This window comes from Rhinolophus ferrumequinum, chromosome 9, assembly GCF_004115265.2.
Source record: "Rhinolophus ferrumequinum isolate MPI-CBG mRhiFer1 chromosome 9, mRhiFer1_v1.p, whole genome shotgun sequence".
Lineage (NCBI taxonomy): Eukaryota > Metazoa > Chordata > Mammalia > Chiroptera > Rhinolophidae > Rhinolophus > Rhinolophus ferrumequinum.
Genome location: NC_046292.1, coordinates 22,885,435 through 22,905,331, shown reverse-complemented (window position 1 = coordinate 22,905,331; position 19,897 = coordinate 22,885,435). Strand labels below are relative to the sequence as shown.

Below are 19,897 nucleotides of genomic sequence, written 5' to 3'. Positions count from 1 at the left end.
TATTGGTGTGACAACGAAGTTCGCGAACTTGTTGCAGTGATGTTGTTAACCTTTTTTGATATCAGAGGGATTGTTCATTATGAATTTGTACCAACTGGACAAACAGTTAACCAAGTTTACTATTTGGAAGTGCCCAAAAGGCTACGTGAAAAAGTTAGATGACCTGAACTTTTCGCCAACAATTCATGGCTCTTGCATCACGACAATGCACCAGCTCACACGGCACTGTCTGTGACGGAGTTTTCAGCCAGTAAACAAATAACTGTATTGGAACAACCTCCCTACTCACCTGATCTGGCCCCCAATGACTTCTTTCTTTACCCAAAGATAAAGGAAATATTGAAAGGAAGACATTTTGATGACATTCAGGACATCAAGGGTAATATGATGACAGCTCTGATGGCCATTCAAGCAAGAGTTCCAAAATTGCTTTGAAGGGTGGACGAGGCGCTGGCATCGGTGCATAGCTTCCCAAGGGGAGTACTTTGAAGGTGACCGTAGTGATATTCAGCAATGAGGTATGTAGCACTTTTTCTAGGATGAGTTCGCGAACTTAATTGTCCCACCTCATTCGTTGCTTTCATGGCCCTTGTTAGCTCAGTGTCCAAAGTAATAATAATTGCAGTACCTTTTGTGGATGCCTGCTGTGTGAGCCCTATTCTAGAAGTTTTACAGGCAGCCTGTCTATTCCTCACAGGGTCCCTTCAACGGTTTTCTCCATTTTATAGATGAGGAAATAGTGATTCCATCAGGTACAACACCTTGTCCCAGGTCACACAGGTAGTAGATGACAGAGGTGGATCTCATCCCAGGCCTGTGTAACCCCAAAGCCACCGCACCAACCAGCTTTGCTCTGCTGTTCACTTTGTACGTCCAAGTAGAATTTTGCACCTTTTGCCTCTCCTGGTTTGGAGGCTGTAAGTGTGAGATCAGGGTATCAGCATGGTTGTGTTTTGGTGAGAGCCCTCTTCTGGGTTGCAGGCTGCTGACTTCCTGTAATGTCCTCACGTGGCAGCGAGCAGAGAGAGGAAGTCAGCTCTCTCAAAGCTCTTACAACAGCATTAAGCCTATTTACAAGGGCTCCATCCTTTGACCTCGTCTGATCCTAATTACTCCCAAAGGCCCACCTCCTAATACCATCAGCCTGGGTAGGGTTTCAACATAAGAATGGGGATGCGGAGAGGACAAAACCATTCAGCCCCTAACGGGATAACTTAAAACAGTGCTTATCAAGTTTCAATTTGTATATGAATCACCTGGGAATCTTGTTATAATGCAAATTATGATTCAGCAGGTCTAGGGGTGGGGCCCAAGACGTTTTGTTTTCAACCTGCTCCCAGCTGTTGTGATTCTGCGGGTCTGATGGCCACGTCTGGAGAGGCCAGGACCTGAGCTGGCCTGACTAATGGCCGAGACCTGTTCTAGGGACTAAGCACCTGGGTATTTGGAGTAATGAGTACTTTGAATCTGAGCTGCTTCTACTGGGGAACTCTGGCATCCAGTTGCCTAAGATTCTTCTTTGCTGAAGAATGCCAACATTCTGCGAGCTGTACTGTGTGCTGGGCACTGTGCTAAATGCCCCAAAAACCTTCTCTCTCAACTCTCCCACCTACCAATGAAGTCCGTGCTGTGATTATCCCCATTTTATAGATGAGGTTCAAGTGCTCCAGGTTACACAGCTGGTAAGAGACAGAGCAGGCATTTCAACCAGCTCATCTGATTTCAGACCCCTCATCTCACCACTAAACCAAAGAGCAGAATGGCATTCTCAGTTCCAGCCTTAGAAGAGGACACCACAGAGATTGCTGCATCACAGGGCCTCCTTCTGTGTGTATGTGGTAGGGGCCCCTCCTGTCCGTTAGCTCAGTGTCTCATCTAAGGAAACACGTCTCAGCTTACAAACCTACCCTCTGCCTCAAATTTTCTTGCTAACTCGTAAGGGGTTGTGACTGGGCAGTATCAGTCCTGGAGTAGGAAGGAAGGCTTCTTCCAGGAGCCTTCCCTCTCTCTCAATAAGAGGGTTCCTTGGCTGTGAATGGCACTTAGATTGTGTCATTGGAAGGCCATGGGCCTTAACAGGCCACATCCATTTTCATTTACCTTCTGAAAGAAGATTAAGGAGAAAATTCAATTTTGCCTAATGCCTCCCCCAAATGGCTAATTTATATGCTAATTAGCAAGATAAGAATCGATGAAACTGGTAATCAATATGATATCCAAGGCACCAGTAATGAAATTCATTTTGAGATGCACTGCCAGTGGAAACGAAGCAATCACGCAGAATAAATGGGGCAGCTCAGGGAATAGTGGCTCCGTATTGCACTTGACTGTATTATTTCCCCCTTTTTTACTCTCCCCTCACTCTTTCCCCACCCCCTTGAAGTCAGCTGCCCATTCAGATCCTTTGGGATCACACACCAGCTTCTTCCTCTATGTTTAGAGACCTGCATTATCCCTGTGGATTTGTGGTCTGCTAGGGGAAATGGAACTAGGGAAAATTAGAGCGTCTGAGACTATTAGTTTCAGGTTTTTCAATTCTAGAGCATATTACCCAGATTTTCCAGAATTGTCCTGATTTCAAATATGTACACCATCAGACCATACATCAAATGATGTGTCCTATGTAAGTCCTGTGTGAAGTAGACCACAGATTTAGCCTAATTCTAAGAAGTTTTGTTTCAACTTGGACACTGACTCCAGGATTTCAGAAACTTTCTTTTCATATGTGTGTGTGTGTGTGTGTGTGTGTGTGTGTGTGTGTGTGTGTGTTGGGGGTTAGTGATTATAATCATCTCCGGAGATTAAGGCCACAGCATTGTTCATTTCATACTTTTCAACTAAAATAATTGAAATTTACCTTTTATCTCAATGTCTGCTCATTGGGGGGGAGCTCTTCCCCCAAATTTTATTATGAAAATTTTTAAACATAGCAAAAAGTTGAAAAAATTACACAGTGAACATTATATGTATCTTATCTAGATTCTACAATGAGCAATTTATCATGCTTGCCTCATCACATACCTGTCCAACTATCCATTCATCAACCCATCTTATTTCTTTTTAATGCATTTCAAACTAAGTTGCAGGCATCAGTATACTGCTCCCCTAAACACATCAGCACGCATATCATTAACTAGAGCTCAACACTTTTGAGGTAAAATTTACGTACAGTGAAATGCACAGATCTGAAGTTCACCATTCTATAAGTTTTGACAGCTCCATACACCAATAAAATACAAACCCCTATCAACATTTAGAACAATGCCATCACCCCAGAAGTTCCCTCATGCCCCTTTCTAAGCAAGCCCCACCCCCACCCCCCATTTCTAGAGACAATCATCGTTCTCACTTTTTTCCACCATAGATTAACTTTTCTATTCCTAGAACTTCTTGTAAATGGAACCATTCAGTTTGTACAGTTGTGTAAGGTTTTTTTCATCCAGCACAGCTTTTTTTTTAATTGATCCATGTTGTTTCATATATTGATAGTTTGTTCCTTTTTATTTCTGAGTAGTAGTCCATAGTATGGATATACCACAATTTTTTAGCTACTGTGAATAAAGCTGCCAGGAATATGTTTGCACAAGACTTTTTATAGACTTACATTTTCATTTTGCTTGAAGAAATTACTAGGAATGGAATTTCTGAGTTATAGGGTAGGTGTGTATGTTTAGTTTTATAAGAAACTGCCAGGTCATGTTCCAAAGTTATTGTTCTTTTTCTGGGAAGCTTAAAAAACAAACAAACAAACAAAAACCCACTGCCTCCCTGCTCACCCCCAGAAATTCCTAATTAATTAACTGATCTGGTCTGGAGTGGGACCCAGGCGTGAATATTTCTGCCATTCTCATCTGGTGGTTCTAATGTGTAGCCAGAGGTAAGAGTCACTGAGGGTTTAACATTTAACTCCAGATAAAAAACCTTTAGATGCCTATAATAAGTGCAAAAGTCTGATTTTTTTTTTTTTCACTTTGCAAAGTAGCTTTCTGTTGTCCCCTTTTTGCTTTCTTTTTACTGCTATAAAGACTTGGGCATGGTCTAAGATGATCTGGACGCCACAGTGCAGACTTTATAGAAAAAACACCTGGTTTTCAATCCCAGTTTTACCAGTTTGTAACTGTATAACTTGAGCAAGTTTCTCTTCTATAAAAAGGGGTTTACGAGGTGTGATCAAAACTACGGTGAATGTTTAAATTAAAATTATTACAGTAAAAGACACATTGCCATTAATCCCCCTCAAAATACTCCCCCTCACTTCGAACACACTTATCCCATCGTTCTTGCCACTCTCTGAAGCCGTTCTGGAAGTCCTCTTTCGTGAGTGTCTTTAGTTGCGCTATAGTGGCTGTCTCAATGTCCTGAATTGATTCAAAACATTTACCTTTCATGGTCATTTTGAATTTGGGGAAGAGCCGGAAGTCGCATGGTGCCAGATCCGATGAATAAAGTGGATGAGGATATACCATAATGTTTTTATTTGACAGAAATTGCCGTACCAGAAGCAATGTGTGACATAGAGTGTTGTCATGATGGAGGATGAAACCATTTGCCCATTTCATGTTAATGCATTGTTCGTGATCCATGATCTATGGCACACTTGAAAACACACCTTCTCTCAACGTCGCTCACGCCTGATTGACTGCACCAAACAAGTTGAAACTTGTCACACATTGTTACTATGGTTTGAGGCACCGCTTCCTGTATTGCAGATCCCTGACTGTCTGTTGGATGGCACTCGGCAGCAGCATTCACCGTGTTTGTGTTTTTTTATCACACCTTGTATAGTGTGTATTCCTGAACAAAGGCAGATTGACAGTTCCTTTCTTTGGTTCCATAATATGGCTCTGGGTGGTGAGACTGTGAGTGTCAGAGGTTAGAGAGCTGTCACATTTCTGTAATGATTGGAGTAGAATTATCACTTGTCTTACAAATATATAAAAGCTACAAGTCGATAAAATAGGGGTTTTGAATGTTTTTCATGCCTATCTATTCCCTGTCCCTGTATCACCAACAATCCACCTTTGCAAGACTGCTGGCTAGAGAGTCAGAACTTAAGAGAACAGTGAGGAGCTATCCAGCAGCTGAGGTCACAGTATTTTCTTGCCTTCATGCTGATTACTAAGCATTTGAGCCAACAACAAAAACAACAAAACAAACTGCTGATATCTGGTCCCTACCATCTGAAGCCTGGCTCACTCCCCCAGAAGAGACAGATCTGGACACTCTATGTCGTTTGAGTCCACCTTTTATGGTGCCAGTCCAGGTCTGAGGGAACTGACCCCTGGGCCTTACAGAAAGTTGGTCTATGTGGCTCCTGACAGTGTTTTACATCAAATGTTCAGTACTTGTTGGAAAAACAACATCGCTTGAAGGGTCTTATGAATGATGTGGCCTCTCTCATTGTTCAACCATTTGAATGAGGAATTGCCAGTTGGCACCAGGAAGAATGTAGTTGTAAACAATGGGGTTCCCCATGTGAGATCGGCCAGTGTGGGCATACATGAGGCTCTTAAATCAGGCTGGAAGCGCCAGGTTTTAGCTTCTTTCGCAACAGAAGGGCTGTGGCGGATTCTCCTTCATGTCTTCCACAGACAGTTTACTGAGAATGCAGCATTCTTTGCTTCCCCGGAAGGTAGGGTTTCCAGAGTATCAGAGTTTGCTCTGGGCTCCAGTTACCAGTACAGAGATCCAGAGTAAAGAATGGGTACTAATGAGCCTCTTTTCAACTTTTTGGTGTCTGTCTGTGGAACCCACATGCTTTCGTTAGGGGGGTGCAGGGCACAGCGGGTGAAGGAAAGAGATCACATGGCCTGCTGCTATCTGAGCCACGTGCCTGGCTTCAATAGTCCCCTTCTGGGTTGGTTTTATTCTGTAATGTGTCCCCTGAGAAAACAGACTAAGCAGCCTGGGTTACCCTGTAATTTCTCCAAACTATTTGCATGAAATACTGCAGGCAAAAAGCCCAGCCCCTGATTGGCTGTTGCTAGGTAACAACATAATCATCAGGAAATTAGACTGTCCTTTTTTTTTCCAACCCGGAGTATGTGTGTGATTGCAGCGTTGTGCAGGAAGAGAGAGGGAGTGGAACAAAGAGAGATAAATGGGATGGTCTTGAAGGCGGGGACACCACAGCCACAAACCTGCACCCCACGGTAGGACAATCTGCTTTGGGTTGGGCTCTTTCCTTAGTCAAGCCAATATCGGTACATTTTCCTTTTTTATAAGAATGACAGAGCTGGCAGATCCTGCAGATAGCAGGAACAGACGCTGTAGAAGCAACATTGACATTGGAAGTGATTTTTAGAAGCAGGAGGTAGTGCTTACTGTCTAAGAATGGCTCCAAGTGAGGGTGAATAAATGAATGTGTCTGGAGAACATGTACAGGCAGATAAGAATCCATTAGCCTGGCTGTAGAGTGCCTGAGAGGAACAGAACGTGAGAATGTGCATGTGAGTGAGGGGTGTGACAGATAGGAAGCAAGCGTGCTTTCCAGTGTGGAAGGAAGCCCCATAAGCTGAAGTTTAGAATTGTGTCTGTTAAAACTCTGCCCATGTTTAGACATGTGGACCTACTGTTCTTCAACCAGGCAATCCTCAGCCTATGTTTCTGCCTGGTTAGACTTGGCAGGTTGACGAAGAGTAATCTGAAGAGAGCAAGGGGGTGTGCGTGTGTGTGAGTGTGTGGGCTCATGCGCGTGCATACACACTAAAGCACCTAGTTTATTTTCAAGATCGTACGTAGTGCACAACAGCAGGTAGAGCTCTGACAATTGTACAGCTACACCTGGACACTTGCACTGGGTGATGAGTATTCACGGAGACCATGGGCACTTTCCTTTCCCTTCCTGCTAGCCCCAGGTGGCTTTCCCACCTCTAACCTCCCTTTTCAGTCCTCCTTTAGAGTTCCCTAGCAGTGACTCTGCCCTTACACTAGACCCTCAGTTGCCATACTGCATACTTCATTGACTTGCTACAACCCCAGGCAAGCTAATTGCCTTTTGCCATTCATTGTCTGCCAGATTAATGACTCCTCCCGCGTCTGGTTGCCTGTAGCGTCCTCTGAGATGCTCTGTGTACGCTCTCCCTTCTACACCCTCCTCCGCTCAGCCTCTCTGAGCTCTACATCTGAATTTTTAGAAGTCATTCAATTTAAATGCTAAAATAGAAACACTGTCTTTTTTTTTCTTGATCAAAGGAGGTGGTCTCCAGCATAATGCAGAGGGGACCATTTTGTAGCAGTGGCAAAAACACACATCAAGAGCAAGGTATGTTAACAAATGAGAATGACTCCCAGTGAGGATGAAAATATGAATGTGTCTGGAGGTGTCAGGAGCAAGACAGAATGGGTGCCAATAACCTAGACTCAGAAGGGAATATCCTCCCAACCAAACAGCCCCCCACAATGACTTGCTGCCTCCAGTGGGTGAGCCTAACAAGGCTCAGAGCTCCTACCCTGGGAAAAAAGTCATCACCAACTTACAGTGGCTCGAAGCCCCTATCTGAGTACGTGCGCTAAATGGAATGGACCTGGTGCTCTGCAAAGCATCCACGCCTTGTGTACAGATACAACAGATATTCTCCAAGACAGTGATTCTCAGAGTGTGGCCCCTGGACCAGCAGCATCAGAAATCTGGGGCTGGGGCCCAGCAATCCGTTTTGCCAAAGGGAGGCAGGTGCTTTTCATGTATGTTAACATGTCTGAGAACCACTGTGGACCTGTGTAGTTTTAGTAAGTCTCCAGATGATACTGACCACTCTCTGAAAACCTCTATTCTAAGACTAGAAAATGGAGGACAGTGTTTAATTGTCCCCTTTTGCCTAGAATACCCCTTCCCCATTTCCGAAGTCCCAATCAATCCCATCTTTAAAGACCCACCCCAAATGAAACTTGTAGCTGATTCAACCGAAGGTTATTACTTTATACCTTATTACATTTTCAGGGGTCAGTGAACCAGGGACCATGGGGCGAATCCAGCCCACATCCTGTTTATTAGAGTCCTGGAACTAAGAATGCGTTTTACATTTTTAAATGGTTGAGGCAGGGGAGGACCAAATAAGAATATGCAACAGAGACCAGAAAACCTGAACGATCTACTCTCTGTCCCTTTACAGGAAAAGTTTGTTGACTCCTGTTATATTTATTTATGTACCTTTTTTCCTCCTCTTAAACTGTTAACTCCATACGAACAGAGTTAATATCTGAATCATTTTTGTGTTCCATTCAGTACGAAGCACATAATAATTGTTCAATAAATATGTAAAGGGTGGGTGGATGGATGGATGGATGGATGGACGGATGGATGGTGGCTGGGTGAAGTAGTTGGGTGGTTAACCAGTGTTCTGGGACTCGAAGAGATCAACTTTTCTACTTAGCCACTTTGTAGCAGCCCCATTCAGGGAATAAGAACAATAGTTGCCTCTACTTTGAGTAAATGATGAGAATCAGGAAATTCATACTAATGGAATTTACTCTTTTTGTCAGTAACTAGAATGTTGAAGACATTAGGAGCTGTGCTAGAGCTTGAAAAACAAGATTAGCATTTAGAATGTTTAAACATACTAGTTTAAAAATAAGCAAAAAGCTTAAAATTTCAGTTGGAGTTTTGGCATCCAATAAAAGATTTTCATGGAACAATATACTACCGGTGCTAAGGAGACCCGGGAGGTGACACTGCATGAGTCACACCTGCCACATGGCTGTTCAGCCTCTGCTCAAACGCTTCCACTGACTGGATATTCGCTTCCCAAAGCAGTCCACTCCACTTTTTAACAACTCCCATTGTTAGTAAGTACTTTTTTCTGTTGATTTGAAATCTATCTCCTTCCAATTTCCACTCTGTCATCCTACTTCTGCCTATTCTAGCTGTCAAAATTAGCAATCTAAGTTTCATAAATATAAGGAAAGAAGTAAGGTAAAGTTATACTTGACTGGAAAAGGTGGAAGATTAAAGGGGATCTGTTCCATTTAGATAGTTTTCCCCTGCAAACAGTAACAGAATGGGTTAGAAATACAAGAAGCTAAAAGCCAACAGGTATGCTAAGAGAGGAAAAGCAAATGTACAGATATAAAATGGAATAGAACATAACACTGCAAATACCATCAGAAGCAGAAGCCTGGTGGTCCCAGCGATCACAGGCTGACCACAGGCCTACAGTGTATTTCTGGTGGAGAGGAATGTTAATAGCAATTAGAGGCCATTATTTGGGACAAATGAAGGAAAGAAGGCCCAAGAGCTGGGCCTAGGGGACCCTGGAATTGCTCTGTGATTCCAAAGCTCTGAAACAGCTACCATGACAAGTTGCTAGGGCAGAAGCAAAGCACGAGAAAACCTCTTAGGAATGGCTGAGTCCTCTAAATGGTGGGTTGGGCCAAAGCAGTGAGGACCCAAAGAGGGAACTGCCCCAAAGAAGGTGGGGGGAAGAGGTGGGGAAAGGAAGCTACACTCTCAAGCTGTACGTCTGTTCACAATGTAATGTAGTCTTAGTATTAATCCAAACACTTGGAGAACTGACATAGAGCTCCAACAAGAATGAGCACTTGCTTTCTGGGTTTCTAAAGCACTTTTACTGCACACAGCTTGGAGTTAAATGGAGAATTAACCTAGTAGTAGCAGTCGCTCAGTAGCTGCTAGTCTCTTGCTTCCGCGCCTCCCTTCCCAACATACATACATCCATGAGCGCACCTGCGTGAACCAACCCCTCACACCTACACACACGCCATAGTTAAGTCTACTCTGGTTATCACGTCTTCCAGTTACACCTGCAGGTGGGTTTCTTTTTTTCTTTTCTTTTTTTTTTTTTTTCCTCAGGAAGAAAATGCTAAGATTTGAGAATGGGGCTTTTTGAACTGAAAAGCTTATTTTCACACCTGGCCTAAGAGTATGTTCGATAATCGAAAAGGATTAAAAGCCCAGAATTTTGAGTCTTCCCTTCTCCACATTCAAGTCATTCCCACATTACTCCTGGGGCATAAGTTCTAGATTCAGACTGTTCTGGTTTATGCCACTTAATAGCTTTATGATCTTGGGCAAGTTATAGCTCCCAGCCTGTTTCATCAGTAGTTACTACTCCAGAATACTGCTGTAAGGACTAAGCAGGAAAGGGAGGCTGGTAATTATTAAATGCCTGTTCCGTGCCACACACTGTGCTAGGGATTCTGCTTGCGTTTTTTCTTATTTTTCCAATAACTCTTTAAAAATCTGTATGATTAACACTGTTTACAGATGAGGAAACTGAGGCCCGTAGAGGTTAAGTAACCTGCCTAAGACCTCCCAAACTTCTCTGAATACAAAGCTCCTCCTCTCCTAAGTTCCGCTGCCTCCCTGGGCCTGTGCCCAGCACACAGTAGGTGGTCAGGAAAGGGAGGTGTCCTTCATCTCTTCCCGCCAAGGGACTCTGGGGCAGTTGCTTTTGTTTTGTATTATTTTTCAGTTAAATAGTTTTAAATGATTTTGTAAACCCTGCTAACAGCACTGGCCTGATGTATAGATAAGATATCTGAAAACACTAATAAACAGGAAAGGCCTACAAATATTAGGCGCGCCCCAACGATTACGCCAAGTGTGATTTCTGGGCTACAAGGCAGGCCCCGGGAGAGTTATAGTTGACAGGTGTGCATGGACTGACCCCCTGCTTGAGATCACTCTTGTGACATAGTCTATCAGACAGAAGGCAATAGGGGCCAAGTTACCCTCGTAAGAACTGACAGGCCGAGAGAGACCTCGACTGGAGAGAGAACTAGTAATTCTGCGTCTTGTGCCTGGACTTGCAACCGTCATTTCAGATCCTACACCTGCCATAGCTCTTTGGCCTCGGATAAGTTGGACCTCTTTGAACCTCAGTTATCTTCCAGGAAAAAAATGAGGAAATAACCCCTGTGTCATAAGGCTGTTGTAAGGAACAAACGAGATCGTGTCTGTGAAGCCCTTGCGCCTGAGCAAGTAACCCACGAAGTGGCAAGAATTATCCTTTGCCAGCACCAGGCCCCCTTATGGATAGAGATCACGTGCATCCTGAATAGAAGTTTCGTGCAGGGAGACTTGTAGCCCAGGCAATCTGTCTCTTTATAACCTACCTCAGTCTATAAAGCCCCATTCCCTTACCTCCTCATAGGGGATGGAAAGGGAAACTCTAAGGGAGGAAAGCTACCATCTGAGAATAAGCTCAGGTAGGAGCAGGAAAACGGCACCCAGTATAGCCCCTGCTTCTCCAAGACACTCTCGGCTAGTGGTCATTCAAGTAAACAAACTCCTTAACCCCAAGTGCTGCAGAGTTAAGGTGGGTCTGAGGTGTGTCCCAGTTTAGAGGGGTAGAACAAGGTGAAGTGAAAAGAAGGCCGCTGAAGAATTTATAGATACGTTTCCATGCCCTTGAACAATGATTTTGAAAGCCTGGCTGTCTCCTATGATCCCTGTCCTGGCTCAGCTGTGCTTGTCAGGAAGTAGCAGTGGCAGAAAGACTAGCCTACCGTGGTTTAACTCAGTATCAGGCCAGTTCAAGGCTGGCATGGAGTGGTAGCAAATGATAAGCTCTAAAAATGGTAGTGGTATGGGTGACACACGCGCGTGCCGGCAAGCTTTGTGGAGAGACTTAGTATGGAGAGAATTTTTTTTTTGGATGTATAATTAACATGCAACATTATGTTAGTTTCAGGTATATAACATAATGATTGGTTATTTTGTATTGCAAAATGATCACCACAGTAAGTCTAGTTAACATCCATCACCATACATAGTTACAGAATTTTTTTTCTTATGCTGAAGAAATTTTTAGATCTACTGTCTTGGCAACTTTCAATATACGATACAGTATTGTTAACTATAGTCACCATGTTGAACATTACATTCCCAGGACTTATTTATCTTATAACTGGAAGTTTGTACCATTGGAGAGATTTTTATAGAGCTCTTTTTTATAGCCGTGGCTACTGAGATTTCTATGTACAAATCCCAGGAATGCATAGCTCTACTAAAAATAAACAAGGAATAATTGACTGAAACCATAACATGAAGAATTTACTCTGTCACCAGATCCAAGAAAAAAAGGTTTTTCTAACTTTGTGGTTATTGATGGGAATAAAGGTATAGTTTTCTCTGGAAACTGGTTCTTCTTCTACCCTACCCCAACCTAATCTCTTTCCAGTCTGTGCCACAAACTGAGTGGCTTATACACCACAGAAATGTATTATCTCACAGTTCTGGAGACTGGAAGTCGAAAATCAAGGTGTGAGCAGAGCCCAGGCTCCCTCAGAAATCCTTCCTTGTCTCTTCCTAGCGTCTGGTGGCCCCAGGTGTTCCTTGGCTTGTGAAAACATCATTCCAGTCCCTTCCCCCGTCATCCTGTGTACGTCTGTCTCGTCACATGACATTCTTTCATAAGGACACCAGTCATATTGGATTAGGGCCCACCCTACTCCAGTATGACCTCATCTAACTAATTACATCTGCAGTGACCCTATTGCCAAATGAGGTCACATTCTGACATATTGGGGGTTAGCACTTTGACATATCTTTTTGAGGGGACACAGTTCAGCCCATAACGGGCAGTATTCAAAGTGGAAGACCAAAGGGTATGGATATAATGTGTGCGGTCTAGCTGGGAAATGAAAGCAATGATGTGTTAAAGTTAGACCCCGACTTAACATACTGATTGGGTCCAAATTTGTGTACGCATTTGTCTTCTGGGAAACCAGGAGAATAGCATTCCTCCTTAAGCCCTGAAGCAGTTCTTGCTGAAGAATCTTTAATAATGTCAATGATAACGATGATGACAATAATAAAAATAGCAGCTAACATTTATTGTTTACCAAGTGCCAGGCACGGTTCTAACTGCTTTGCCTGTATTAACCCGTCTAACACAACACCACCACACAATGGGACTTTCGTCCCAGTTTTACAGTTGAGGAGACTGGAGCCTAGAGACTGTGTAACTGGCTTGGAGTCACACAACTAGAAAGCTAAAGTTGGAGCCAGTCGGTCGGGCTCCACAGCGTACGTTCTTAATCACTGTATAGAGACTGACTCTCTTTAAATGTTATAGTCCTAAAGGGCCTTCTGGAAGAGCTGCCCTTTAAGAAAAAAAAAAAAAAAGCCAAATTTTAGACAGGTGAAAATGGACCATAGTGCTTTATAAAGAGATTATTAAGTGTAACTGTGACCGGTGACCAGTGATGAGAAATAACGTATGGGATCCTCACTACTTACTGTGGTTAAAGGAATCATTTTCCAAACCCCAAATCAGACTCACACCCTTGCCATTTATCACATTCGTGCTATTTGCTAAGTGTTATCTCGGTGCCTTACCAACATCTTATTTAACCCATAGAACCACTCCATGAGGGAAATGTGATCTCATTTTACTGCTGAAGAAATTGAGGCCCAAAAGATGACATAATTTGCTCAAGGATACAGGGCTACTGTGTGGTTAGAATTTGAACCCAGGTCTGTCTGACATGAAAGCCTATGGTGTTAACCAGTAGGTACAGTGTCGGCCACATGGCTGAGAGATAAAAATGGGTTTGCCACAGGACAGGGGTCCCGGAAACTCCAGCCTCCAGACCAAATCCAGCCCACCCCCTTTTTTGTAAGTAATGTTTTATTGGAGCACAGCCACACTCCACTCATGACTTGTCTATGGCTGCGTTTGCACGGCAGCATTGAGTAGTCATGGCAGAGACCGTATGCCTGCAAAGCCTTTGCAGAAAAAGTGCCAGTGCTTCCACAGAAGGTACAGGCTGCGTAGTCGCCCTGTCTTAGAGCAATGAGACTAAAGCTGCCTGAGCCTCCGCCCCGAAACACGGGGCTTTAACTATATGTTCCTTCCAAAAGCAATCAAATCCTCCTTTTCCCTCTTCATACTCTTCAGCCAACCAGCACCAGCTTGTTAGAGAAACACTTGACATAGTCTGCCTTCTATAAATTACAAAGAAAACAATGAGGTTTCAGAAAAAGTTTAGCCATTTAAATGTATGAGGTTCTGTTTCACAATGAAATCATTCTATCTTGATGGCTAGGACAGCATGATCACTGTTAACTTCTCATCCTTCATTTCTATCTCTGTAAGCCCTTATGTGTTTCCTTCGGTTTCTAGAGACACTAAAGGAGGCAACAGGCAGAGGATTGGAGAGAGAGGGGACTTTTTGAGGAGGTTTGAGCTGAGTCCATTTGAGCTGCCTGCAATGTATCAGTAGCCTCAGACAGCTGCCAGAGGCATAATTAGATTGGTGCATATCAAAATATGTATGTCCGTGCAGCTACCAGAGGTGTAAGGAGGTCTCCCCTCTGGCCCCAAAGTCTAGCAAGCCTGAACACTGCTCTCCTATTATTGACTTATACCTCAGACAGGGAAGCAACCAAAGAGGCGAGGCAGAGCCATAGCAAAGGAAACCCATCACCCTGCGTTTTCAGTCTCCATACACGAGCCTCTATAGGAATGATGATACTACCAGTAGCCTTTGCAGGGCAGACTAGACCTCTGATTTCCTGTCAGTCTCTGATTGCTTTCAGAGAAACCCCACCCCACTCTACTCCAGGGCTTTAAGCTCCATTTGGAGAGCTCTGTTTTCAGTATCTTTCCCCTCTACTTCCCTGGAACCTCTGTCACAGCTGTAATCCGCAGCAAATGGATTTCCCTGACCCTGGGACAAAGGCCTAGTGTTCCCTAGACTTGGTGGCTCCTGGGAGGGCAGACCCATCAGCGTTTCTCCAGCTGCTGGTCTCAGGCCCTGTGGGCAGCAGAGACCTGTAATAAGATCACCATCCAAGCCTGTTACAGTCAGCGCGTCATTCAAAGTGGTCCCTTGAGGTTGGGAGGGGAAAATTGACTAAAGTAAGAATCAGCGTTCAGAGCTTGAGCTCACACAAAACCACACAGTAAGTTGGAACTGAGAGAAAAACAGACTTCCAGTCTGGACGTTAGCCATTAATCAGATTTGGCTGTGGTTCATAGTGGGAGTCCACAGGGGTGGGTGGCCTTGCGGAAGAAATAAGGAACTAGTTAGAAGGAGAAGAAGAGAACAATAAGAGTGGGTATTAAAAGGAAATTGAGTAGGGGTGTGTAAAATGCTGAAAGCCTAGATACCATGGAAGTTTAAGGGTTCAGATTTTATAAGGTGGGGCCCCAGGATTAGGGCATAGTGGGAGTCCACAGATACCTCAGTAGCCCCACTGAGACTTCAGAACCTTCTCCATTCCCCATAGACCACAGCTCTGAGGCTGAAGGAAGGTGGGAGTGAGAAGGCCCTAAAAGCTTGGGTTCAAAGAGGAGAACTATAGTAGAAAACGTTTGAAAACTATATGGGCCCATGCTTCCTAATTAATTCTGTTTCTAACTCAAGTTCCCTTCCACCGGGAAACCAATGAGAAAGTGATGTATGGCACGACCCTAGCTTCAGATTTCTCCACAGGGCAAACTCTAAGTCTCTGGTTGAATAAATCCCCACCGTGAGACCAGTAGGTTTTCTGAGAGTGCCTTCGTGTTCACACTACTGCAGGAGAGTCAGAGGGGCCCTATCTCCTTGAATAAGCCACATCCCCAAAAACCTGGACCTCAGTGTTTATACAGGAAAAACAAGGGAGATTATGTAATGTTCGATTTCTTAAACCAATTGGTGGGTACACATGCACGTTATTCTTTATGCATACATCATATAGAGAGAGGTTATTTGGTAAGTATAAAATATTTAATAGACATGCATTAATAATTGGGGGATTAAATTCAGTGATCTTAGTTCCTCTGAAAATCTAGTATGATCTGATATGGACTTTGCCCAGAGTGTCATTAAAATAATAGCTCAAGGTGAGATTATAGGTGAAGCCACAGAGAATGTAGTTTGGGAAGAACTCTGGATTTGGAATCAGACCTGGTTTTGAATCCTAGTTCTGTGATGACCTTAGATAAGTTACCATGATAAGTTCTTCATTGACAAAATTGGAACAATCATACCTACCCCATGAGGGAGGTCGTGAATCTATATAAAGCATCTGCTATAGTGCTTGACACGTAGTAAGTGCTAATAAATAAACACTATTATTAGTATAGACACCATGGATGGAAAGTACTGAAATTAAATCACCAGCAGTATACATTTTAAAGTTGTTGGGGAGAATTCTGCAAATGAGCTAGAAATTAAGTGAGACGTAGGATAGAATATGGTGTATTTCAAGCTATTCTGTTCAACAAACATTTATGGAATGAGACACCAGGTATATATGGGGAAATGCGATGTGATCCCTGTTCTCCATGAGTTCAGAGTCCAGTAGGAAGACAGAGACATAAGGAAATCATTGTCTTGTAAAACTACATTATAAGTGCTAGGAAAGAGATAAGCACAAAGTGTTGTGGAGTAGCCATCCAACTGGATGACTTAAAGGAAGAAATTAGAACCTAGTTTGGAGGAAGCAAGAGACATGTTAGAGGAGGTTGCTTTCAGTGAATGTTTCACAAAAGAGACTCAATTTGTTCTGAAGATCTAGGGAGCTGGTTAAATGAAAAATGGAAGGCAGGCATTTCAAGGGAAGGGAGCAGCATAAGTAAAACCACAGAGGTGGGAAATAGAAAGATGTCTACAACTTCAGGTTGTTTGTAATAATGATGAGCCTCATGAGAGTGTTGTGTGCAAATGGGGTAGAAAACGAGGCTGGGGAGGCAGGCAGGGTCAGTTCATGAGGTGGGATGTCACATGCCACACTGAGAAGCTTAGTGGGGGGATTGTGGGGGCCCAAGAACAGCGGTAATTCCACAAATGGCGCAGGAGACAAGAATATCCACCTGGAAAAGAATAAAGTTGGAGAAACAGTTTGGTGGTTCTTCAAAAAGCTAAGCATAGAATTACCATACGATCCAGCAATTTCACTCCTAGGTATATACCCAAAAGAATTGAAAGTGGAGATTCAAACACATACTTGTACACCCCTGTTCATAGCAGCATTATTCACAATGAGCAAAATGTGGGAACAACACAAGTGCACATTAATAGATGAATGGATAAACAAAATGTGGTATATACATACAACGGAACATTATTCAGCCATTAAAAGAAATGAAATTCTGTTATATGCTACCACATGGGTGAACCTTGAAACGATGTCAAATGAAATAAGCCAGACACAAAAGACAAATATTATATGATTCCACTTATAGGAGATAGAACAGACAAATTCATAGAGACAGAAAGTAGATTAGAAGTTACCAGGTGCTGGACATGTGGGGAGAGGAGAATGGGGAGTTATTGCTGAACTGGGTGGTGAAAAGTTCTGTAAATAGAGTGGTAATGATTTCACAGCATTGTGAATATATGTTTTATATTTGCATTGTTTTCTTTTTACCACAATAAAAAAATTAAAACGAAATAATGAAGTCGTACCCCTACCTCACACTACATACAATGATTAAACCAAGATGGATCAAAGACCTAAATGTAAGAACGAAAACTATAAAACTCTTTGAAGAACATGTAGGTGTCAATCTTCATAACATTGCATTGGGCAGTAGTTTCTTAGATATGGCAGCAACCAAAGAAAAAATAGATAAATTGGTCTTCAAAATTAAAGAACAGGGTAATCATAAATAAGTGGTATTTGGGAGAAATAAAGCAGAGCCACCAGACGAGAGCATCGTAGAATATAAGGTTAGAAAAGTAGAATGAGGCTAAAGATGAATCCTCCCGTGCATTCATCACCACCACCCCAAATCGGTATTATTATTATTACCCAATTTGGTAGATTAGGAAACTAAGACTCTGAATGGTCAACAGTCCATATAGTCTTATACCTGACACAGGGTTAGACAAGTGTGACTTGCCAAGGTTTCCCAGCTAGTAAGTAACAGAGCCAGGACACAAACCCAAGTCTTTCTGATCCCAAAACCTGCGATTTTAACCAAATGGCTTACCCTGCTCAGCATTAGATCAGAGAGCACTCAGTATATACTTCATAAAGCAAACAGAGGCTCCAAACACACTCGAAGCTCTTCCAGTTTTGAAAACAAAACAAAATGAAATAAACACTTCAGTCTACTTTATTGCCTCCTTATTTGCGTTGTTCTCTCTTTCTCTTCTCTCTAGATTTTTAATCCCCATTTCTTTCACTAACCGGGTGTATAAATACGGATGATTAGTTTTCTAACGTTCATGGTCTCCATCCCAAAGATGAAGAGGTGGTTGGAGTGAGAGATGATTCTAAGACCACTGCCAGGAAGAGCATTACAGGAAATCTGCCTCCCTTGCTGGTCTTACCTCCTCCAGCAGAATGCACAGCTCATAGACTTTAGAATCAGGCAGACCAGATTTCAACTCTTGCCCAGTGATCATGCTGGCCCTGTCCTCTGATGACAGGTGGGACCTCAGTTCAGAAGTGGTCCCCCCAGAAGCTGATGGAAAACTCCTGCATACGTGTGCCTTCTCTAGTAATTGTTTAATGTTTCTTTTCTGCCTCCCTCCTCCCAGCATCCACCTACCCTTCTGCCATCGGAGTGCCCTGAGTGTGCCATCGTATAGGCCATGGAGAATGAGCTTCCAGTCCCCCACACATCCAGCAGTGCCAGTGTCACCAGCAGCACCAACGGCGTCAGTAGCAGCAGTAGTGGAAGTGGCCGCCCCACCGGCCCCCAGATTTCTGTGTACAGTGGCATTCCCGACCGGCAGACCGTGCAGGTAAGATTCCAGCTGTTCTAGGGACTGTGTTCCTGGATCATCTCTACAGGGCTAGCCGGGCGGGTGTATCGATGTGGTGTGATGGAATAATCGGGGTACTGAATCTACAACAGGCATAAGAGAGAGTGTTAGTGGATCCTATCTATCTGTGCATAGTTACAGGAGAAGTGGTGCTAGATGGATCCACTCAAGGAAGTTTGGGGAGAGTGCAAATACTGAGAAGATCAGAAAGATTCCTTTCTAACCTGGTGATTCAGATTCCTGAGTGCTGTTTTGGGAAGATAGGTGTGTGGAAGTGTAAGGAGAAGACAAGTAAAAACAACAAACAGAAAAAAAGAAAGGGAGCTACTGAGCTCCCAGTATCCAGCCCCACTATCTAAATGACCATCATCTTGTAACAAAGTTTCTTAAAGACACGACCAAACTGGAACCCCAAAACAACGCTTTGTCGTGGCAGCTTTTTACCTTCTTTCCTAAAGCAGCAGTTTGCAAAGTTTCATCCCTGAGGCCTTCCAGGTGATTACACACTGATCCAAAATGCAGTCGTGACCATGAATTGCCTGCCATCTGCTATGTGCCCAGCACTGTACACAGCCTTTTGCCTCTTTGTCTTCTCCTCCAGCTGAGAATGGTTGTCAATAGGCACAATTCTATAGTTGAGAAAGCAGAGCCGCAGAGAAGGTAGTAACCTGTCCAAGGTCATGCAGGTACAGACAAAAATGCTGAACCTAATTCTCTCCCCAAACCTGTGTTCTTGATCACTACAGTATCTGTTTGAAGTTCCCGAATAAAAGACCCAGAAAGAAGAGACTGCAGCCGAGAAGTGTTTGCTCTAAGCAACTTTGCTGTTATAGCTCGGGTGTACTAGACAAGTGACCTCATCCTGCATTGGCCCTAGGCCCAGATTAGGGAATGGAGGAGAAACCCCAGCAGTGAAAGGGCCTGAAAAATCTAGTTATAGAAGGCATCATCAGATACTCTAGAATCTTCCCTCTCCCAGTTAGCTCTGCCTCACACTTAATAAAACCATTTTTTTTTGCACCCACCCTTGCCGCTCCCCAGCCCCCACCCAGCCTCTTTCCCTGGCCCCTTTGCACATGAGTAGTTCATCTCTAGTTTCTAGCAACTGACAGGAGGATGTGCGGTCCTTTTGTCCCTCGGCACAACTCTAAGCTAAAGGGATTTGCTGTTTCTGCTCTGGCAGGTGACATGACCCACAAACAGGAAAAATCACTGGGAGCTGCTCGGC

The 19,897-nt window shown here is 43.5% G+C and overlaps 1 protein-coding gene across 5 annotated transcripts in view; it reads left to right on the top strand.

Moving 5' to 3' along the window:
* The window catches only part of PHC2 (polyhomeotic homolog 2), a 98,304-nt gene that overhangs the window by 31,243 nt on the left and 47,164 nt on the right, over positions 1–19,897 (top strand). For 3 of the 5 annotated variants that reach the window (XM_033113636.1, XM_033113638.1, XM_033113641.1), the window contains exon 2: positions 18,442–18,648. In XM_033113636.1, coding sequence (XP_032969527.1) covers positions 18,496–18,648 — 153 coding nt within the window. In that variant the 5' untranslated portion in view covers positions 18,442–18,495. Of the gene's footprint in view, positions 1–18,441; positions 18,649–19,897 lie in introns of those variants that run through there. The other 2 variants (XM_033113639.1, XM_033113637.1) reach the window with 2 other exon arrangements.